Below are 24,086 nucleotides of genomic sequence, written 5' to 3'. Positions count from 1 at the left end.
TAAATGAACAAAACATTTTCCATGTCTAAAACATTTCCTTGGTTGATTCCTAAGGTATGAAGCTAGTTTCTGCTTCTTACATGGGACAGATACAATTATGAACAAGTCAAAACATCTTAAGAATTCATGTGTAAAGTATTTTAATGAGTAGATGAAGATATTTACTCTTCTTTATCAAACTTAAAATAAAAGCAATGAAAGCTTAAACATTTTAGGAGTCCAAAACAATACTTTTATCCATTCATTTTTCAGGACTGTGAATCCAAATAAAACCTTTGTCATGGTTTTTCAACATTTTCCACTTCCTAACTTGGATTGACCAAATCTTAATTTGCAAAGTTTGTGTTTTCCCATTAAATATTTTCAATTTTTAATTTGGCTACGAAGTAAGATTTATCTAATTTCTGTAATTTCTGGGAATTTAATTCTGTTGTCAATATTCATGCTTCCTTGGGGGAAAAAAGTATATACATGCGCTGAACCATAACTCATTCTTCAGCTTATTCAATCTGTTACTTACATATCATGTTGCAAAGGATCTGAAAAGAAAATGATGCATCTCAAGAAATTATCTGTTTATCAGACATTTCTATCAACTGCAAGTGTGTAGCAAGAAGATACAGTAGTGGTTTAATATATCATAAAGACAGACAATGTTTGAAAGTACATTTAATCCACATTTTTAGGAATTACAAATAAGACAACTATGTGCACAGTACTTCAAAATGTAGTGAACTTCTAGTTGCATTGCAAAGTTCTTTACACTAGTTCTTTACACAGTTGAATCTGTTTAAAAGCTCTATTCCCAGTGTAAAAAATGTGACACCACAGGTACAACATTGACAACAGAGATTAAGGCTCTGTTCTGATGATTGTTTATTTCTCTGTGCATACCTCCCCTACACTCCCCTCTTCTCCCTTTTCCCCTGTACAACTCATTTTTCATACAGAATGAAAAGCTCATTGGCTCCAGAGTATTTAGGAAGAAATTTTAAGATACAAGATTTTAATCTAAAAATAAAGAAATATGCAATGATATGTAGATTCACAGCAATACCTGGCACTTATAAGGCGGTTTTAATTTTTTTTTAAATTATTGTTATTTGGGTATGTCAAAATAAACCAGTATCCACATCCCATGGTGCTAAACACTCAAAAGCAGGTAGCACACAGAGGATAGAGTCCAGGACTGAAGATCACATAGACTAATTTGGTCTCAGCAGTCTTTGTGAATTTGAGGAAGAACAATTTTCTCTGTATTTGATATACAGAAGGTGAGGCACAAAAACTGCAAATGCCTTTCTCAGAAACACACAGTGAACCAGCGGTAGACTTTGGGTCTGTTGACTCCCCATTCACTGTTTTATTTAATTAAATAAATTAATTAAACAACAAAGAGATCTTCTGAGATGCACAATGTAAGCCTCGTATCATAAGGGAATCACTGTCAAATGCACACAGACTGAGTCTGCACCACCTTTTGGCATCTGTAGTCATGTTTACTTTTTAAAGAACTGAAATATATACTTAAAATACCTTCCAAACAAAGTTGATTTGGTGTCAATACATGTAGTTTAATAGAGACTCGGACTCACAGCAATTACTCTGTGGCATGCTGAGACTAGAATTAACTGTCTTATTTGCTAATGAATTAAGGCTGATTCCTGTTTATATTAAGGCCTCTGTATCCTTCCATGATAGTGTAACTGAGCCTCAGTGCAAGGAAGACTCAGGCTTTAGAAAACCTTAAACTTCTAGTTCCCTTTGAAGTCAATGATTTTGGTTGTCCTAAATGTATAAAGTAACCGGAACCAAACAACCTGTCTCCATACTAAAAATATTTGAAAAAGGATTGGAAAGAATATAAAAGTAACCTGAGAGAAAACCAATTGTATGCTTGTTGAAGAACAAAATTAGATTAGATAGACTTGTTGCCTGATCTTGAAAAAGGAGAATTGTACAGGATGACACACTTTTATATGAAGATAACTGGCTTGAGGTTAGGTGGTTATGAGTATGCCAGATAAATTGTAGATGCTTTTTGACTCTGGAGATCAAGTCATCTTTCATACTACTACAATAAAATAGAAATTGATTTATTTGGTATTTACGTGCTAGACCTAGTTTGCATAAAGCTAGTGTGTTATATTCAGAGAAGTAGAAGATGACTCCAAGCTCAGTAAAATGCTACATGATCACAGATTTCCCCTACTGTTATTAAAAGCTGTTATGGATTTCTTTCTTAGAATAGGAGTTCTCTAACTTTACTCTCTGTAGATGAGCATTATTTTAAAAATTCCTTCCTCTCCAAATGCTCCATTTGTAACAGTTTTAGTTTAAAACCTTCCATTTTTAAACAACAGTTTAACATTTGCTGGCTAAGAATAAAACTATCCATACTCTATTCAAATTTAAGGCCTGGGTTCCCATGAGTTGAAGCACTTTTAAACTATTTTTACTTCTAGTTAGAAGCAGTTTATTTTTTAAAGCTAATATGGAATTTGTTTGTGTAAATTAATGTAATTCTGTAGGCATCAGTGTGATGATGACAATTACCCAGCTAAGGATCTGGCTGCTGAAATGTAACTCCAGTGGTTGGGAAAGCTGTTTTGTATACAAGTCAAATAACAGCTGGATCATATGTAATGTTATGTTTAGTTTCATTGGCAAATCAGAAAATATTTAATAATAAGTTCCATTGTTTCTATTCCCCATGTTTTGTATACAAATAAATAATCTTTTCTAAAGCATTCTTTTTCTTTAGTAAGGCTTGTATCCATTGTCATATCAAAAGTGTTCACTATTGGAGCAATCTTTCAGTTTGCTTTCCTTAGAGTTATTTTTATTATCAAATTCTACAGCATTGTAAACTTTAATGGTCATTAGCAACCCTGCACTTGAGTAAAGAATCACATTAAAAAATTATAAGGTATAATATTTTCTTGTCCAAAGCTAAGGCAGGATGAACAAAAGCAATGAGCTCATCTGATCCTCATCTAACAAGACTTGATTTTAAACAGTATTCAAAATACAAAGTGAGGATGTCATCAAGATGATTATTGCACTTTCTCAATGTCTTGCTATAGAATTAGTTTTCCCTTTAGCAATATACAATTTATTTTCCTGGAGATCATATAAAGTTATTGTACTCGGCAAAGAAAAAAAGCACTTAAAGTGTTATGGATTTTAACCTAGACAGAAGGATACAAAACCAAATTACCGTTCTGTGATTCAGCTAAGCCATGATCTAATATTGTTTCAATTTTTTTTGTTGTCATTTAGATTGGCATCATCTTCTAAACACCCCATGGGCTCTTTGGCATGCTACAAACTCAGCAGGTGCACTGTCTCCTGGGCTTTACAGCTTCTTCTGATGAATGTACAACGTTTGGAACAAAGCCGCTCTTGACACCTTCCCATCCATCTTGTATTGAGATTTCTCCATTTTTTACAAGTTCATAGATGTCTCGTGTAAGAATTGTAAAGGACTCCTCAACATTTGTGGCATCTTTTGCTGAAGTTTCTATATATTTCATACCACAGTCAGATGACAGTTTTTCAGCTTCTTCTCTTGTAACCTCACGCTGTGACACTAAGTCGCATTTGTGTCCCACTAACAGGAACACAATCTGAAAGGGCTGCACGTGCATTTTTGCTTCTTCCAGCCAGTCCTTCACATGCTCAAAAGATCGTCGATTTGTGATGTCAAATACTAGTAGGCCACCCACAGAATTGCGATAATAAGAGCGTGTTATTGATCTGCGAAGGGGAAAAAAAAGAAAAAGGAAAATTAAAATGTATTTTCACTTTATTCATAAAGCAATTACTTTTCCACATGACAATGTGTTTTTGTCTTTTCTAAATTTTATTAAATAACTTTTTTTAAGCTGATTGAAATTTGTTAATTTATCTACTAGACTACTATTTTTTTTTCCTACATTCAAAATTCACTTTCTAAACATTTCTGAACCCAAAACTTCTAGGGCAAATATTGAATGCTAAATTATTCTGTAAAGCGGTCTTTATTAGCAAACTGTGGGACATGTTCACAGAAGACATATACTTTTGGTGTAAAGTCTGAGTCCTTCAGCTTCATATAAACACGTACTTCACTTAGTTCAATTATTTTAGACTGAAATATGTACACATATGTCAAGAAACCTGGAGCCCAAACTTGTCAATGTTCAAGCATATCCTTTTGCATTCCTTGCAGAAACATTCTTTAAAAGAATGTTTGTATAGACAATCATAATTCTTCGTGCTTGCAGAAGTCAACAGGTAGCAGGCAGAGAAAGGAAACTTCCTGAACAAAGCTGTCCAAAAGTTTTGAGCGAGCTCTGCAAACACACACTTATTATGGGCAAGGGACTCATCTTCCTCCAGCATCTCTTGCACACAGAGGTTCAAAAGCTCTTTGTATTTTATAAATTTACAATTTTTTGGCATGAGGGCTGGCAAGAGTTATTTTCTACTTGTGAGCCCTCTAAGCTCCAGAACATTCACTGGAAGGAATTTTGGAAATAGGAAAATCTACTTCTGGTTGCAAAAAAAATTTAACGTGCTCTAGAATAAGGAAAGAAGTTACAATGTAGAGAGAGTGTGAAATATATAGGAACTAATCAATTATTTTAAGTCTCTAATCATGAGCCATAGGAGAGAATGGAGAAAATGAGAAGAGAGACTTTAAAGGAAGTGACACCTTACCAAGGAATATACACAAGTACTAGTTGCTGGCATAAGCATACAGCTAGGAAGCAGGATGAACTGTACACAATAGCATACCTTTCTATAACAGCAGCTCCCTCCAATTCTCAGTTCATCACACTTCATGGAGTTTTTGATAACAGTTTAAACACAGAGGTATGATTAGCAGCAATAGTCCTATTACAGATAGCTAAGTGCACAGATAAAGAAGACTTGGCATATCTAAATTCATTTAACCACGGGAAACAGCATTTTAAATAGTTTTATTTAGATAAGAGGGAGGGGCTGTTTCTCCTAATACTTTAAAAGATCTTTTCTACATTCACAGCAATAGAGTCCATGTAGTGTCTCTCTGAATGTGAAGGCAACAGGATCTTAACCTCAGATAAGTTTAAAAGGTCTGGATATGAAAAATGGCACACTGTATCACAAAATTTTTTAAGACCATAAGTGAGAGGTGTTACATTTTGTGAAGTATTAAATACAGGTGCCATAAGGATCTGTTTCTAGTTTCCTTTACCACTTTTTTCCCCTCTAGAGTGTCTGCAAACAAAAATGAAGGCAGAAAAATAATTCAGGTACTTCCAGTACCAGCAAATGTGGATGCCAAAAATGCAATTTGATATGGAGAAGTGAGAGCCAATACAACCTACTTTCATTAAAAAAAAAACCAAACAACCCTGCCCCCACCCCAAACCTTGAAAACAAAGAAATGCATTAGCCAGGAAAGAAAGTAGGTTAGTATTGAAAATGCAATGCATCATCTGCCAAGTATTTCTACATTAAAAAAATGCTATATCGTGTATCTATGAACTGGAGTACGGAAATACAGCCCTTTGTGTGTTTTTGGATGCTTATACACAGCAGCCAGTGCCTCATCTCTTGCAAGTCCCTTCTGCAGAGATGTGCTAATTTACAGTAGCTGATGATCTAAGCTATTATTTTGAATTATGTCTATGTATTGCTTTTAATGGAGATGGCTAAAAAGTATCCTGCAACTTTGTGCTGTACATCACAAAAGCTGGGTAAATATATTGGAGAATATTTAAAAAAAGCAATACAAAATTTTTAAAGAAACATTGATACATACAATATCATGTTATGTGGTTTTCTAAAATCTGAGAAAAGTATCACAGAACCACAGAATCTTTTAGGCTGGGAAAAATCTTTGAGATCATTGACAACTTTGATTGTTAACTCAGCACCGCACACTCCACCACTCTACCACTTCTTTGAGTTGACACACTCATCTTTTAAATAACTTCAGGGGTGGTGATGCCACCATTTCCCCACACCTGTCCCAGTGCTTTTACATTTCATGAGTCAGCAGCCAGGAGGGCCAGCCCTGTCCTAGGGGGCATCAGGCACAGCATGGCCAGCTGGGCAAGGGAGGGGATTGTCCTGCTCTGCTCTGAGCTGGGGCAGCCTCACCTCCAGAGCTGGGGGCAGCTTTGGGTGAAGGACAGACATTAAAGACATTAAAGTAGAGAGTGTGTCCAAAGGAGGGCAGCAAAGGTGAAAAGCCTCGAGGGGAAGCCATATGAGGAGTGGCTGAGGTCACTTGGTGTGTTCAGCGTGGAGGAGACTGAGGACAGACCCCATCATGGTCTGCAGCTTCCTTGTGAGGGGAAGAGGAGGGACAGGCACTGATCTCTTCTCTGTAGTGACCAGTGACAGGACCTGAGGGAATGGCCTGAGCTGTGTCAGGGGAGGTTTAGGTTGGATATTGGGGAAAGGTTCTTCATCCAGAGGGTGTTTGGGCACTGGAACAGGCTCCCCAGGGAAGTGGTCACAGCACCAGCCTGGCAGAGTTTAAGAAGCACTAGGACTATGTTCTCAGGCACATGGTGTGATTCTTAGGGTCATCCACTGCAGGGCCAGGATTTGGACTTTGCATGATCCGTGTGGGTCCTTTCCAACTCAGGATATTATATGATTCTTTGTATAATCACATCAGACTATGGTTTTAGGGAGGCTTTAGGTCAGTCACACTATTTCTTTTTTGTTATGATCTTACTGATCTTTACCAGATGGACCAAACTTTCACTAAAAGCTTTATCTAATTTTGAGGAGTTATTTTTATACTATGACTAAAGACTACATTGTAATGGTATTAATTTTGAAAGTCCATATTGCTTAGTGAAAAATAATAGGATAGTGTTTTATTTTCAAGATGTACTACAAACAGAATATATCTAATATCCTGTTCTATTAAAAAGTGGTTTAATGGAACCATCCCCACCATATTTTGCCCCTACTGAAATGAACTCTCAGTCTTAGCACCACTACCAAGCATTTTATGGCATTGGAGGTTTCAAAATTTAAATATATTTAAATTTTATATTCAAGGATTTATATAGTAAGGATTTAAATATGGGAAAATTAAATGAACAAAGACCATAGCAAAGTAGATGATGTAAAACACAGACAAAGTAGCAGATTGCTCTAAATGACTGATCTGAAGATAGAAAGAAACTGAGGATGTGCCTTTCACTTACGTTAATCTGCATTACAGACCTGAGTCTATACTAAGCAAGTCTGTAGGTTCTTGCTCTAGTAAGATGTTAAAAGTGTTACTGATTATGTTGTTACTGTACATGTCGCACCTCAGACAATGGGAGATTCTCCTTAGTGATGCCTGACTGATGTCAAAATAAATATAATCAATAGTTACTATTTCAGAGCATGTTAAAGATGATTTCTAAGTCAATGCATGAAATCCAGTTCAAATATGGAGCTAGAGACATGTAAGAATTTTTCCCAAACAATTCCTCCAAGGAAGTACATGACATCTTTCAAGAGAGTGTGATGGTAGGTGTGTCACACCTTCCTTTTCCCCTGGGAATGTCCCTAGTGCCTGGGACCAAAAGAAGGGGATTATTATGCAGCCAGTAGTTTGCTCTGCATGCAGGGAACTCCCCAGGGAGCTTTAAAGACAGGTTTTACCTCCTCTAAAATCCTAATGCAAGTGAGCCAGATCAGAACTGGAAATCAGAACTGCAAACTGCTTGGTGTTTCCCAGTATTAGATAACTTCTTGGAGTAATTAGCTCTTCCCTAAGATTGTCTGTGCTTGTGATCTCTGGTGTTCTCCACTAGCAGAGAACAGAATGCAACATTGTAACCTGTGGTGTAATGAAGTGAAATATTTATAATTTATTTGACTAAAAGTGATACAGACTATACCATAAACACTATGATACTTACAAGTATACCAACTGACAAGAAACTCTTAGCAGAAAAACAAATGCAAATATTTAAAACTACTTTCTTCAGGTTGTATCTTCTGAGTATTAGAAAAAACACAGAGGTAAATTTAAGAGCAGCTGACTGCATGACTCATCAGTATATATTCCCTGAGCATTCTGGAGTTTAAGGATTGCCATAATTTGATTTTAAATGTATGCAAGATTATGTGTATTTGCATTTCTTTCAGTGTCCTGTCATTGGCCATCCTGGCTATTTGTCAGCAAATTCAAAATAAAGAGGTTATACACTCTTAGTCACTTATTTACAAGTATTCTGCATTCTGTCTGGAATGCACAAAGAGGGTGAAAAATGCTAAGAGCTTTCCATTAACACCGTTAATTTCTTTGCTAACCCTTCAGAAGCCCACCTGCAAAAATACGTCTGAAGTTGTGACTCATGCAAGCCCAGGAAAGTTGTTTGTTGTTTCACTCTTAATGCTTATTACAAAGAAAAAAAAAATTGCTGTCCCCCAGTAAAACAGTGCAATCCCACCTCTTCAGCTGGGTGTGGGAACCTGCACAACTGTTGCAAGAGAAGACGGGAGGAATTGATTCTGGCCAGTGAAGGGACCCATTTCAATCCTCCTGCTCGCAGTCCAGTAACAACAGGTGTGAGGATCATGTACATGGAGACGAGCTATGTGCTTGCCTGTGCCATATTTCATATCTGTTGAACCCCAAGTCCAAACTAAAATCCATGCACAACTTGCCTGAAGTGACAAGCGCTACTGATACAACAGTGAGACACAAGAGTGAGGGAGTGACAGCATCAACTTGTAAACTGGGAAATGACTGAGACTTTTCTAAGGAGGAAAAGAGGGTAGTTTTGCTACTGTTTGTAACAGAGGGGAGAAAAGAGAGAATATAATACTCAGTGCAGCATTTGAGCTACTTTAGCTACATTATAAATGGTAGCAGTATTAGTGAAGACTCCTGGCAACAATAAGTGCACCGCGGGTACAGAAGGCAGATAAAACACTTATAAGGGAGTGTAGCTGGCTGCCCAGTGGCTTCACGCTGCCACAGCTGCACTGTTGCTGTCCTGGAAGGAGGAAGAGCTGGGAGGTGGCTTGGTCTCCAGATTGCATGGGAGAGTTAATGGCAGAGTGAAATACTGCAGAGGAGGATGAGTTTGGAGGTGATGACAGAGTAAGAAATGCAGAGTTAGGCAGAAGTCTCTTGCAGCAATGAAAGAACGTGCTGGAGGGATTGCTATGTTAGGTCCAGGACTTCAGGGGAAAGATGGGGGGCGGGGGAGAAGAAACAGGATAAGGCCACTTGTTACCCTACAGTGAGAGCTGGGAGGAGAAGGGTAGCTGTTCCCCGGTGTGTCTAAAGGGAAAGGATGGGGAAGGAGACTCCTGGGAAGGAACTTGTGGGCAGTGGTGCAAGAAGGATGGTGGGCCACAGGGCTAGGACCACTAGCAAACAATGGGGTGGAGGACTGTTTGGGGCACAGCAACCAAATGGGTGCAGGGAAATGTGCTGCGGGGGCAAGGCAGAGTCTTTGGGGCCGGAGATGTGTCGGATGTAGAGGGTACAGGGCTGGGAGGGCAGCAGGGTGTGCCCGGAGGTCGGCAGGTGTGGGGAGGGGCGGGAGGGGGTGTGGGTAAGATCCCAGGTCCTGTACCTGAACCGCTCCTGCCCCGCCGTGTCCCAAAGCTGCAGCTTGACCCTCTTGCCGGGCTCGATCTCCACCAGCCGGGAGAAGAAGTCCACCCCCACGGTGGGGTCGGAGTGCAGCGGCCCCGGGAAGCGGCCCTCGGTGAAGCGGTGCAAGAGGCAGGACTTGCCCACGGTGGAGTCGCCCAGCACGATCAGCCGGAACTGGTAGATCCAGATGGCCGCGTCCATGGCGGCCCCAGCTTGGCCCGGCTCCGCCTTGGGGCTTTTCCTGGGGCTCCTGCGCGGCCGGTGCCTGCACCGCGCCCCGATCGCCCCCACTCCCGGCATCGGCACGGCGGGCGGGCGGCGGCGGGCGCTGCGCGGGGCCCGGGGCGCGGCTGCCGCGGGGGCAGGACGGAGCAGCCAGCTACCCCCGCCCCGCTCCCGGGGCTCCGCGCCGCGCTCCCCGCCGGCTGCCCGGGCGGGGCGGGGCGGGGTGGGCGCTGTCCCTTCAGCACCGCGCTGCTGCCCCGCTCCGGCCGCGGCTCCGCGGCCCTGCTGCTCGCTCTGCCCGCTCTGCCCCCGCCGCTCCCGCCGCCCCGGCCCTGCCGCCGGTGCGCGCTCGGTTCTCCTCCGCCGCCCGCTGGGCGGTGGCGCGGCCGAGCCGCCCGCCGGGGCCGCCCTCCCGCCGTGCCGTCATGTGCGCGGCACACACAGGGCCCTCCTCCGCCGCGCCGAGGGAGCGCTGCCCTGCGGCCACGGCCCGGGCCCAGCGTCCAGCTCCCCCCGCGGCAACAAGTGCAGGGCTGGGCCGGGACAAGGTGGCTGCTGGGGCAGGACGCCAGGCCGGCATGCAAAATTGCGGGAGAGACTGTTAAACCATGACTTTTGTAAAGACATCGGGGGCAGAAAGGGAACACTGGGGGAGTGTGTTGGAACCAGGTGAAAAAGGGGCACGGACCTGGAAAGGAAGGTGTCTGCTGGGGTGGGAGTGGGGCAGGCCAACAGAGAGAAACAAGTGCCAGATTGCAGTGATGAGCTGGGAAAGTGGCAAAAGGGAAAAGGAGAGCTAGCAATCCAGATATCCCCAGAGAGAATCATGAAAGCCGCCTAGAGAAAAGACATGATGCTGGAAATGACAGGGACATACGTTCTTCATTTCCCAGCAGAACAAACTGGATGTATTTGGCCTTGGCGAAAGCGCCTTTACCAAAGTAATAGAAGAATTGTGTCAGAAGAGATTCCCAGGTCAGAGATTTTTCTTTGTCCTCCTGGGATCTTCAGCTGACTATCATGTTATGATAAATCTGCTGAGCAATAGATTCCTCAGATTTATTTTAAGTCTCAGAACCACATGGCATAACAAACACCAACAGTCTTCAGATGGCTGTAAGGGCATTAGAGCCAAATAAAAGGAAATTGTTGGACTTCTGGTAAAGGGTAAACAGAATTGCATCAGCTTCTTCTGTAGTTTAGGCTGGAGTGAGGGAGCTGTGGGCAGTAAGCCTGAAAACCCAGCTGAGTAGGCTGGCATGGCTGGGAAGTAGGTTGTTGCTGGCAGAAGGTCAGCAGCAAGTGGATACTGATATGAATAGGCACTTTGACAGTGAAAAGGACAGGGAGAGAAGATAGGTGACATTTCTTTTTTTCACACAGCCTGCTTTCCTCTGTCCATGTTGGACACAAATACAGCTAAATCCTTAAGTAACTGTGGCTGGCTAGAGGCATATGTGAAACCACATTTCTTCTGTAAGTCTTTGGGGTAATTTGCTGCTACAAGTATTGTCTTTGCCTGAGTCTGGTATTGGTACTGTAATATGTTACTTGGTCACCACTGTGAGACAGGTAGATTTCCTTCATAGGCTTGGGTAGATCTTGCAGCTCCACAGAGACGATCAGTGAGACTAAGGGCAGGGCTCAAAAGAGAGGTTACATGCACTGCTTGGCAGATGATGTCTGCCGGCCCAAAAGTGAGTTTGTCTGGGATATGAATGAGTGGCTAGCACTGGGGAACAGATCCAGATGACCCCAGAACCTTCCAGCAAAGATGTGGCCTGGCAGTCCAGAAGACGTAAAAGGCACAGCCAGGAGCTGCCAGAGGGATTTATCTTGCTAAGCATGCTGAGCTGAAGCTGCAAGATGCCAACTGCTCCAAGAATCTTTTCTCTCCAGGGACCTTTCAGGCTGTCCAGTCAGTTCCTGGAATATAGCGATTCCGTGTCTGCATGTATCTCTGAGTATGTTCCCTTCTGACTTCTGTACATTTCTCCCTTGTACTTTCACCAGCTCTTCTTAAAACAATCTGAACACAGCTTGTACTTGACTAGTTGCTCCTTTAAGTAGCAATTAAAGTAAAACTGTGTTAATAATGATAATGATAAATGAACCCTCATAAGGCTGAAATAAGTACATTTCTTGCAGTTCTTCATGGAATGTGATTACAGGTGATTCCTGCAAATCATTCCTAAATGTTCTGAAAAAAGCACTTATATACAAGAAGTATTTGCATGTGAAACAGAGATACAAAGGTACATGATATCAGTAGCTCTGATACTTGCCAAATGTGAAAACTGAAAAATTTCAAGTGGACTTTGTTCACTGCATAATACCTAGATGAGATGCACAGCAGATTGCTGTCCTTTGCACATCTGGGCTGGAAGAACCCCACACTAATGAGTTATATAGCTCGTTTAATTCCCATCAGGTGAGTAAAGTCAATTTGCCTAGGGCATTTACAATTGAGCTAAATATGTCTCCAAATATTATCAGGCTTCCACAGTCTGGTCTGTCTAGCTAAGCTTGTCATTATAGAAAGGCTGTGGTATATACATATCTAAAGCAAAAACTTATATTTTCATTTGTGATCATTTGAGTGTCATATGATAAATGCCACCTAAAGAACCTGCATTTGTATTATCTGTTTTGAAGTGAACATGGTGGGTGAATTTTATGCCCAGGTCATTCAGTTTTTGTTCATTTACCGGTGAGTACATAGGCCTTGGCAGCATGCACTTCTCACAAAGTGAGAATCACAAATCTCAGGCCAGCAGTCAGAAGAAGCAATCAGAAACTGCTGTTTTGAAGAGCTGAGATGGTTAGATCAGAGTGGTTAAGGCAGCAACACGAATCTGACTTTCTTTCAGTTTCTGCCATTTGTACATTGGCAGCTTCAATCTGCTCTTCCCAGGGAGGATAAATCAAACCTAAATTCTGTGAAAAAATAAAAGAGCCAAACAACCCCAAACTTCCAAATCTTCTCCATTATACCATTATGACTACACTAAGCTGGAAATTCAAGATATTTCAATCTAAAAATTCCTCATTTCTTGTTAGATTTTTGGCCTGGCATGGGTTTTTCTCCAGCGTTGGTAACTGAGTAGGTGACTACATAGATCACAACACTCCTGAAGAACACGCTCATGTGCTTACATAGAAATTTAGAGAAACACAGATGAAAGTAATTGATTTTTAACCCCAGACAGCCTGTGACTGAGAAACTACGCCTTCTGCTATCACCCAAGGATGTAAGAAAACTGAGGGACCAGTCTGGAAGCAAGATGGCATCCATGCCTGTTTTAATTGCCTAAGCTACTAGTCTGGAGGCTAATACAGCTGTTCATTTTTTCACAGAGCAAGTTTCAATAGATGCAAACTATTGATTTTTTTGCTGCAAGCTCTTTTCTTTTGATTGAATAGTACTGGGAGTGGGATACTCCCTACTAATGAGCAGTGACTTTCCTTCCTCTAAGATGTCATCAAGCCAGCTAGGTCTCACATGATGGTGGGAAGGATATTTCTTAAATGACAACCTCTTAGAAGATGTCTTTGTTTGATGAGGGTGTTCCTTATGTTGTTGAGATAAATATGTACATAGAAAAACATTGTACAAACCTCAGGAAAACACCAACTTTCCCAACTGAGTGATCAGAATCCATGAATGGACTTACAGAAAAATAAATAAATATCCAAATAAATATCTACATACTTTGTGAGGCATTAAAATGGCTCTGTGGAGATGATGCAAATGAAACTACTCCACAGCTGAATGAACTCACAGAGGCAGTTTCAGTGAAGAGGAGAAACACCCATCTGGGACAGGAAAAACTTCTCCTAACTGTTCAGACCTGATCTTCCAGAAGTACCTACAACATAATTTCAAAGACAAGCCTGGGGGAAAAAAAAAGTCCTGACTTAATAGAGTATTAAAAATCAAAGCCTGGGTATTTACTCAACAAATGCTTTATAACATTAGATATTTTTATACTTTTCCTCACATCTCATCAACTCTTAAGCCCTCTGTGTTCCACACTGGTTAACAGTGTGTACCTGAACTATAGGGCCATCACTGTCTCAGCCCTCTTGGGCAACTATCTCTTCCCTCAAAATGTTCAGAATATTATGTTATACTCAGAGCAATGACTCACATCTTGATCTTTGCTGTGCCTAGATAAGATGTACTACAAGAAGTGTATTTCCCTCCCAAACATCTGTGTATTCCAGGAGCAATGGAAGGTATCTAGCTCTGAAAATCTTGACATTTTAGACACCTAAGATGGCATCTTGGACAGCCACAGTTACAGAAGCACATCTAACTCAGTGAAGTGTCAGGAAAATACAGGAACATGTAACCTGCTCCATTAAAATACTAAAGTGAATTCATGCTCATTGACATTTCAGAGATAATGCCTAAACTGCCTGAGAACCTGTCTTTAGGCAGGATTAGATTGCTTTTAGGTGAGATTAAGAACCAAACCCCAAATGGAAATTTATTCTATGACACTAAACAAATGAGTTATTTGTTCTTGTGCCTCACTCTTCCATTTGCCACTTAGAATAGTTCCTTCTAGGATTCTTTGCTCTGATAAAGTCTGTCTCCTACATTTCCTTTCTGTTTTGAAAATTCTGGTGTGTGAAACAATATAGATTTCCACTAACAAAGAATGCTCTTTGTCTGGGATTTGTGCCATGGACCCTTTGGGCACATTGATCAAGGAGGTGCTTTCTTCTGTTAGCACTGCATTTCTGAAGGAATCCTACAGGTCATGGCCCACTATCATGGTCATCTGTTTTTCACAGAGTCTTACTTTTGGTCAGATACAATCTGTGATAATTTCTTAAAAGGTGTATTATTTTGAATTGCCTTCATAAATGTAATTGCTGAGATAATTTAGGACAGGCAAACAAGTCTTGCTGCACTGCTGGCAAATATTAAACAAAGAACTTCCCTGTATGGTAAGTTCTGCTGAGTTTAGCCTATCTGGAAGAATTGCCCAGACAAATAAGCTGTGGTAACATCTGCCAAGTTTGAACTGTAGGTAGCACAGGTAAGTTTCTTCTCTTGTACATTGCTTAGATGGAGGGTAATAGAAACTCTGGTTGGAATGATTAATTTGCCTTTGGGATGGAGGAAATCAAGATCCTTGGCCTCAGGTTCAGGTGTGATTAGCAGAGCCATTGCTACCTTGTATCAATGATTCAATATAAAAGGCATTAAATTGTTAAAGTGATAGTCCTTTGGCAGCAACACCACACGTGGTCACGTAGGAGCTGAAGCACAAGAACTGCAATGCATGGAAGCTAAACTGTCATCCCTAGACCCAGCATGTCAACCAGTAAGGATGAGTGACCTGCTCCTCTGGGATTACCAGTATAGGACTGGCAGGGCTGAAGCTCTGATCTGTGTGGGATGTGTTTGCAGATCAGGAATCATCATTACCCACTTACCTGTCCACTCAGGCAAACTGTGTATCACACCTCATGCCCTCGTGACCATGGGATGCATGGTGTAGATGAGAGATAGCTTTTATTCAAAAAGCAGTGACACCTGCCCTGCACTCCTGCCTCTGGTGTAAAGCTTGTCTTGGGTTTTGCAATTGGAAGAAGGCCCCGTGGTCTTTCTCCCAGAACACCATCCCTTATGCTTCCAGTTGAAGTCCCACCTTGTTTCTTCTGGAGGTAGACTGATTGCCTTTAGAACAGGTCCTCTCTCCACAGGAATTTAAAGCCTTTTAAAAGTGAATAAAATTTCTTATACACTTAAGAGACTGTGTCTTTGCTCAAAAAGCATGCCTCACATAAGGATATTTAGAACAAAGAAGATGTTTGTAGAAGGGAATTAGCAGAAATTAGTAGACAAAACTTTCACAGTTAAGGCAATCATCAGAAGGGGTTAGACTTAGACTACTGTCTATTCAGGGACCTTTTACCTCAAAAAACTTCAAGAAGTGAACCTAAATGAGTACAGCATTTATGGACTAGGTAAAGATTAGGTTATGCAACTGAAGGCTCATTCCCATGAACACAAAGGAGCAGAGACACAGTGACAGTAACTGCACCAGAGCTGAATGAGCTCCTGGCAGGGACTGGAACAGGGAAGTCACCAGTCCTGTGGGTTGGGGGTGGCACCCCCAGCTGAGTCAACTGAAGACACTCCCCATCAATGCATTTACAGACTCAGAGAGAATTACTGCCTACAGGACCATAGGACATGCCATGGGAAGCTGGAAAGAATATTTTGGAGTTGTACAAGACTAACTATGGAATGTTTACAGGAAGGATCAAAGACAAGAGAAGGAAAGATCAAACTGGACCTGGGAGGAATGAGTATGAAAAAATAGAGAAGAAAGAAGATAAAAGGAGGTGGACCTATGTAAGTCAGAATGGTCAGTATGCTTGTGCTGAAGGACAGCAGTGGCTGGGGTCTTTGCCTGGGCTCCATTCCTGGTGGGGGGTGACTTTGGTATGCTCAAGGACACAGATAGCCAACCTATGCCAATGATCATCAGGAAATAGAAAAGCATTCAGAAGTAACTGAAGCAAGAACTGGAAAAGAACAACAAATAGGAAAACAAGTGGTGTAATCATCAGTGAGGTACTGTCTAACCAATCCTATAAGAAAGGACATGGAAGGGTACTGGGGTAACTGGAGGGGACTGAAAAATTACCCTGGGGAGGGAAGCCCTATGCTCCAGGATGCAGGACTATTTCTGTAGCCTCTGAGCTCAGGAAGTTGAAATGAGTGAGGAAAATGCAAGACCCACCCATGTTCCTGTGCTAGGATGCCAGAGCACGTCAGGAACAACCACACTGACTCACCCATGCTCCCTTCAGGATTGCACCATGTCTCCTGCAGAATGAGGATCCTGTGAATGAAACCACGATGCCAGCCTGCCCAACTGCTCCACTTCACTGCATCATCTCTCCCATGGTACAGGGAAGTCATATAATTTGTAAAATGTCATATGTTGGTCTACTAAACATACTCAGCAGGTTGGGGGAGGGGCTATAGGGATGAGCTTCTGTGGGAAAGTCATAGACATACTGGACACAGTCTTCTCCTGACCCACCTCAGGCCACAGCTGAGCACATCAGCCAAGCTTCTTGGTGGCTCTGAGCCACTGGATGGGTTTGCAGCACCTCTGCAACGTCTGTTTTAGAAAGGGCAGGAAGCACCAGCAGGGAAGGAAAAAATGACCAGGAGTATAGCAAAAACCATGCCTGAGCAGGGCCCACCAGGCATGACTCTAAAGGGACTGCTGCTGATGGAGGAACCACTACACACTGATCCCAGTGTCTGCACTGGCCATTGCCTCACTGAAGGGACTGAGTGCACTGCATGGTGTGAGGGAATAGGAGAACAAAAGGAGAGGGGACAGGTGTGCAGAGGGAAGAAGGGTGTTTATCATGAGGGTTTGTTTGCAGTCCAGTTAAGAATTAGCTCCTGACCATCCTCTCAAGAGCGTTTCACTTCTGCTGTTCCTCCTGAATCAGTTAATGTTACTGTCAGGAGTATGCCTGTACCTCAAACTAGGCAGTTCCTGAGAAAGAAATACAGACAAGCCTTCCATCAGTGAAGTCCTGCTCCTCATCTCAGGTAAAACATACTATGAATTGAAACAGAATTCAGCAGACCTTCTGACGCCAGGAATGAAAAGAAAACCTGTTATCAACATATCAAAACCTCACCCTAACACCTCTCTGGGATCTCTTAGATATAATTTGAGCATCTTTGCTCTCACGCCTCTAGTTCTTATGTCCCAGAATGTGTCTGGGTTCAAAAGAAAAGCTCTCTGATTTTGCAGGAATCTGCAAAGACCTTTAGGGATTCTCAGTGTTCAAACCTGGAACACTGCCACTCACATGCATGTTGTTCTTTTTCTGTTTGCTAAAGGATATGGTGTGGAAGGAAAGGAAACACCTTAAAGCTGCCTTAAATGCCACGGCAGACAAAGCTGACAAGCAGCACTATCCACTGGAGGGCAGTGGAAGGCTGGGGAAACCTGAGATGAGGCTGAGAATGCTTCTGCCTAAACACAGCTCCTAACTCAAAGATGGTGAGTTGCCTCAAACTGAAAGAAAATGCTACACTGTGCTACAGTGCACAACTGAGAGTTTTGGTAGCAGAGGGCTACAGGGGCAAGCTGTTGGGAGAAGGTGTGCCCTTCAGTCACTGCTGCTTCCAGCTGCCTTGGCAACAGATACCACCAACCCACCACAAGCCAAAACCTGAACCAATTACAGAAGCATGCAGCATCTCCATGAAACACATTTAATAAAGAGGAGCAGCTGCTGGGAGATTTGTGAGGGTACAAGTGATGACACACAAGAAGACATAGGTGCAGAAATATCCTGAGATGACTGCAATCCATGAAGGCATCCCTGCAGGAGCAGGTACTACACTGAGGGAACTACAGTCTGGGGTGGAATCCAAACTGCAGCAATTGAAAAATGCAAGAAACATGAAGTGACAAGGAAAGAAACCACTACTGGATGCTGCAAGCAAAAGGCAACTCTTGTTCTAGAGATCTTTGTACAGCCCACCTGAGATGTGTGTTTTGAGCAAGTGCAGATGAAATAAATTTGTATCCAGAGAGGATGCTGCTTTTTTGGAGAAGACTGTGTGCTGTGAAGGGATGTGTGTCAGTGTGTGCACACCTGCAAATAGCAAGCTGGATTAGATAGTGAGGAGGCTTGGAAACATAAAATGGAGAAGCCATAGGTCTAGGCTGGAAACCAGGGAGACCAGAGTGGTCTGACAGCTGGCTCCTGGAGGGACCAAGAGGTCCAAACCAAGCACTGGAGAGGCTGTGAGGTCAGTGGCCAATCTGAGACCCATCTGCAGGTTTATGACTCTGCTTTTGAATGAGGGGGAGACAGCAGGAGCCAGGGGCAGTTACTGGGAAGATCCATAGTGCACGTATGTAGGTGTTGTCATGTGTGTGGTCATGCAAAGTAAAGTGGAAGAAGGATGAGGGCCTAGGGTCAGTTACTGGACAGAGTACCTGAATTACTCATTCCAGGGCTGTAATAAAAAAAATATTTCACAATTAAAAAAAAAATAAAACCCCTTTAACTGCCAAAGAGGAGGCAGGATTATGATGTTTGTACCTCTGTGTATGAATATATGAATAGCTGTGTATGAATATATGCACACACACTCTGTGGGACTATTGGAAAGAAAAGCAATAGCCCACCCCAGCACTTACTGCATCTGGCAACAGAGAGCTGTGGCAGCCTTGCCTCTGTTGGACTACCAGCTTCAGCAATCCTCTAGCCAAAAGGTTTCTCTCACAACACAGAAAGAAGCTCCAGCACTTGCAGATAAGTGGTTCTGTGCAAAGTACACAACACTAATGCTAGAAGTGGATGCACCTGAGCTCTATTCAGATGAATATTTGTCTGTATTGCATGTGCAACAGCCATTTAATCCACCAACAAAAGGTCACTGTGAATGACTTGCAGCAGAAAAGTGCTGAAGCTTCAGTTCACAAATTTTATTTACAGAGTGGAAGTGCAGAGACAGAATTTGGAAATTTAACTAACCTGAGAAATTAAAGAAAAATCTCTGGAGTATGTTCAACATCCTCACAACTCCTAAAATATACTTATGCCATAAAGCAATGGTGTAACATCTCTGTATTTGTAACATTCTCACGTGTTCCCTCTATTACTGATTTGGCAGAACTCACATCTTAACATTTAGACAATGAATGTTAAAGATTTTAGAGGAAAAGTAATCAATAAAACAACTTTTTCTTTCTCAAAACATATGCTGTGGTCTGGCATGCTGAATAAGTATGATATATAGATATACAGAGGAAATTGCTCTTTACTCTTTAAAAATCAAACATTACCAAAGAAATAGTTAATATTTACCCATAATTGCAGAGAAAGCTTTTTAATAGAAGAGCACTTTCCTTTCCTCACCCCCCAGTCATTGTTATAGGAGCTTTAGGATAGAATAAAATAGAATAGGACTATTTTTTATTGACGGAACCTACAATGGTCATCCAGTCCAACTGCCTGACCACTTCAGGGTTGACCAAAAGTTAAAGCATATTATTAAGGGCATTATTCAAATGCCTCTTAAACACAGACAGGTTTGAAGCACCCACTAGGAAGTCTTCTGCAGTATTTGCTCACCCTTTTGACGAAGAAATGCTTCCTAATGTCTAGTCTCACCCCCTTCTGGCACAGCTTTGAACCATTCCCAGACACCCTGCCACTGGATATCAGGGAGAAGAGCTCAGCACCTCCCGCTCTACTTCCCCTCCTCAGGAAGCTGTGGAGAGAGATGAGGTTGCTATTGAGCCTCCTTTTCTCCACAGCAGACAGACTCATTCAAGGGTTTTCACATCCTTCTTAAATTGTGGGGCCCAGAACTGCACATGGCACCCAAGATAAGGCTACACCAATCTGGCATACAGTGTAATAATCACCTTTAAGCCCAATGCTCCAATCTATCTAGATCCCTCTGCAGAGCCTCCTGTCCCCTGACAGAGTCAGCAGCACCTCCCAGTTTGGTATTAACAGCAAACTTGCTAAGGGTGTGTTCACCTCCTGCATCCAGATCATTAACAAATATATCAAACAGAGCTGGCTCTAGAACTGAGCCCTGGAGGAGCAGCACTGGTGACCAGTGGCCAGCCAGATGTGGCCCCATTCAGCAGAGCACTCTGAGCTCTGCCCTTCAGCCAGTTCTTCACCCAGCACACCATGAGCCTGCTCATCCCACAGCTGGACAGATTGTCCAGAAGGGTGCTGTACTAAAATCCAGGAAAACTACATCCACTCCTTCCCTTCTTCTTTAAATGGCTTTTAATAATAATCACGAGTGTAATAATCTCCATATTTTTTCCAGGATCTGAGATTAGACTAACAGGTCTGTAGCTCTCTGAGTCCTCCCTCACACACTCTTTTTGTAGGTGAGACTAACATCCTGCCAGTAGGGACCTCCCAAGACCTTTGGCAGATGATCAAGAGGGGTCCTGCTATAATATCTGCAAACCCCTTCAGACCTCTGGTGTGGATTTCATCAGTCCCCACGGACTTGTGAGCATTCACCTCGTACAGCTGGTTCCTTGCAGTTTCACTGCCCACAAGAGGAAGGTCACGGCTCCAACACTCGTGGTCCTGAAATTCAGGGGACAGGACAGTCCAAGGTCTATCACTATGAAGGGTTGAGGACAAGAAAAAAACTTTGACTGCCTTAATTACCGCTGAAGCTGCCGCGCATATTGCCTTTGTGGCTCGGAAGGATCGCGGGTTTATTTCCTCCCGGCCTTGAGGGACCTTCGCCATTGCCGCCGCTGGGGCACCGCGGGACCGCCAGGGGGCGCCCTCCGCCCGCGGGAGCGCTCGGGCTGCGCCTGAGGGGAGCGGCCTGGAAATGTGGGAACAGCATGGAGCTGAGCGCGGGGCTTGGCAAGCTAGAGCCTCCTGGCCTGGATCAGCAGTGGTGTGGCAGCAGGAGCAGGGCAGTGACCGTCCCCCTGCACTGGGCACTGTTGAGGCCACAGCTCCAATCCTGTGCTCAGTTCTGGGCCCCTCACTGCAAGAAAGACATTGAGGGGCTGGAGCGTGTCCAGAGAAGGGACACGGAGCTGGGGAAGGCTCTGGAGCACAAGTGCTGTGAGGAGCAGCTGAGGGAGCTGGGGGTGTTTAGCCTGGAGAAAAGGAGGCTCAGGGGGGACCCAGCACTCTGCAGCTGCCTGACAGGAGGGGGAGCTGGGGGAGGATGGTCTATTCTCCCAGGTAACAAGTAACAGGACAAAAGCAAATGGTCTCAAGTTGCACTGAGAGGGGCTTATACTGGAAATTATGGAGAATTTCTTCCTTGAAAGAGTGGCCAGGCATTGGAAAAGGCTGCCCAGGGAAGTGGTGCAATCACCACCTCTGTAAGTGCTCACTAAACATGTAGCTATAGCAAATGGGGACATAGTTTAGTGGTGAACACAGAGGTGTCAGGTTAACAGTTGTCCTCTATGATCTTACAGGCCTTTTCCAACCTCAACCATCCTGTTGTTTTAACACAAAATTACAGAAAAACTCTGTATTTTACCTTCTAAATCTACAGCTCGGCTTAAAACACATTGTCTTTAGCCCATTGTGCTCTGTGGAACACACTAGGTTTATGTGGCTGCATTAGCAGCAATTATACTTGGTAAGAAGTTGTAGTGGCATGTTGTACCCATGACATGCTATGCCAGAGGTGTGTCTGCATGCACCAAGGGCATTTTAAAATGAGAAAAAGCCCAAATGATCTGGCAAAGTTTATTTTTTTCTGAAGCCAAAGGAAAAAACCCTTGGCACTGAGGAGGTTCTCATTGATTTTCAGGATGATACCCACAGACAGATTTATAGATGGATCATTTTTATAATCAACTCTTTTTCTGGGAATAAATTCTAGTTTCTGTGATTAAGATGTATTTCCTGTTCTCTTCTCTGTGATATATTTGGAAACGACAGTATCATGTTCACTGCCCCAGCAGAAACACTGTAATAAATGTTATTTAGTAGAAGCAGTTTTCCATACAAGATTATCAAATAATCTAGAAGACAATTAACCAGCTGCTTTTAAGAGGGAACACAGGCTAAACACTCACAGGTCTCTTGGCATTACAGATCAATCACCAGCTCTCTTCAAGCCAGATCTGAAGATAAAATCTACTTACCTTGGTCAACATTTATTAAGCCTCATTAGTCTTTTTAAACATTCAGGGTTTTGTATTTCATTCAAATACATGCATTTGTGTCAAACAGTTGTAGAGACAATTTTTGTTTTTTGTTTTTTGTTTTTTTTTTTTCATCTAGTAGTTACAGCTAGCCAAAGCCAGCTGGCAGGCTCAGCTACCTGGGCCTTTGATTTATTTTTCTACACAAGGAAAATAGAGTGTGGCTAGATCAAAGCTGGAGTGCAGATATATATGTACAGTCTTGGCAGCCACGCTGAATTTATCCCACTTTAACTCACATCAAAATCTGGCTTGTGATTTCCAAATAGCAGAATGCCTTGTTCTTTCTTTTGGTTAAGTTCTTACTGACTTGTAAGGAAACAGGAAAAGGTGTGACAGTTACAGATGGGTTAAAACACAAGTGCATATTTGACTACAGTTCTTTTTCTTAAGTGTGCATTGTCGAAGACATTGTACTATTTACAGCTCCAGGAAACACAATGGCCTTTTCATAATAATCAAAGCTGAATTTGAAAAAGTCTTTAGCTCACTGTTTATGCAACAGAGATAACAGGAGTTCCCTCCTTAGCATGCTGAGACAATTAAACCATTGATTTGTACATAGTGGTTATAGAATCAGAAGGTGTCTTGGAAGTGGCCACTGTAACCTGAGACATTTGACATGACTGCTGAAGTTATGGCTGCAATCACTGGTTTGGAGGGCTGGGCAATGCTGACAAGGGGTTTCATGGTATAAGTGGGCTCAGTGGTAGTGATGGACTAAGAGATATTGATGGATCAAGGGTTGCTGGGGAGGGGGGCACATGAAAAATGTGTGTGCCAAACAGAGATCTCACACAATAGAAATGTAAACAAAAGAAACAAGGCACACACACACAAAAAGAATTTCATAATATAGTGACTTAGTAATAAAGTTGTGTGTGTGATTCTTGTAAATAAGTCTAACCATTCTTCTTTTCAGTTTTCTGGCATGGGATAATTAATTTATCATACTAAAACAGCATGAAAAAGCAACAATCATAACACTGTTACACCCTGGTTGTTGGACACACACTTTTTGCCTGTGTATTTCCTGTGGAAAGACCTAACTTGTAGCTTCCAGGACTGAAGACCAGGTAAGAAAACATTGTAAGAAAAAAACCAAATAAAATTCTTGTCAGTGCTATGATTCACAAACTTATTACTACCTTACATTGTTATAAAGAATATAAAAATCTGGAACACAGAGCACACTTTATCATAAAACACCTAAGCTTTCAGATAAGTGCATATATTTTTAAACTTTCCACCCCAAAAGAATATTTCCCCTCTCATTAACTCATGTTGTAACATAACACCAAATTTACTAAGATTGCTTATGTATTAAGACTATCAGATATAGATAATTGTGTGATCTATCTTAGTCCTAAAATATCTAAGTCCTGTGATGGAATCATAATAGGAATAGGAATGACTAAAATGATCTGGTTACACTCCTTGGTGAAAAATGTTTAGGAAAGCACTTCAAAACATGAAGCTAAGTGGGTACTTGATATTTTCCTAACCTGACAACTAAG

At 42.3% G+C, this 24,086-nt stretch overlaps 1 protein-coding gene across 1 annotated transcript; it reads right to left on the bottom strand.

Annotated features, from left to right (window-relative positions):
* Nucleotides 1–357: 357 nt before the first annotated feature.
* On the bottom strand, nt 358–9,904 carry RAB39A (RAB39A, member RAS oncogene family). Its single transcript, XM_056492360.1, has 2 exons — nt 9,582–9,904; nt 358–3,759 (listed from the first exon to the last, which is right to left on the bottom strand). Exons 1-2 carry the CDS (start codon nt 9,902–9,904, stop codon nt 3,333–3,335), a joined length of 750 nt encoding a protein of 249 aa, XP_056348335.1. The 3' UTR covers nt 358–3,332.
* Between the last annotated feature and the right edge of the window lie 14,182 nt (nt 9,905–24,086).

The sequence above is a fragment of the Oenanthe melanoleuca genome, chromosome 1 (genome assembly GCF_029582105.1).
Source record: "Oenanthe melanoleuca isolate GR-GAL-2019-014 chromosome 1, OMel1.0, whole genome shotgun sequence".
Lineage (NCBI taxonomy): Eukaryota > Metazoa > Chordata > Aves > Passeriformes > Muscicapidae > Oenanthe > Oenanthe melanoleuca.
This window is presented reverse-complemented; position numbering and strand designations above follow the sequence as displayed.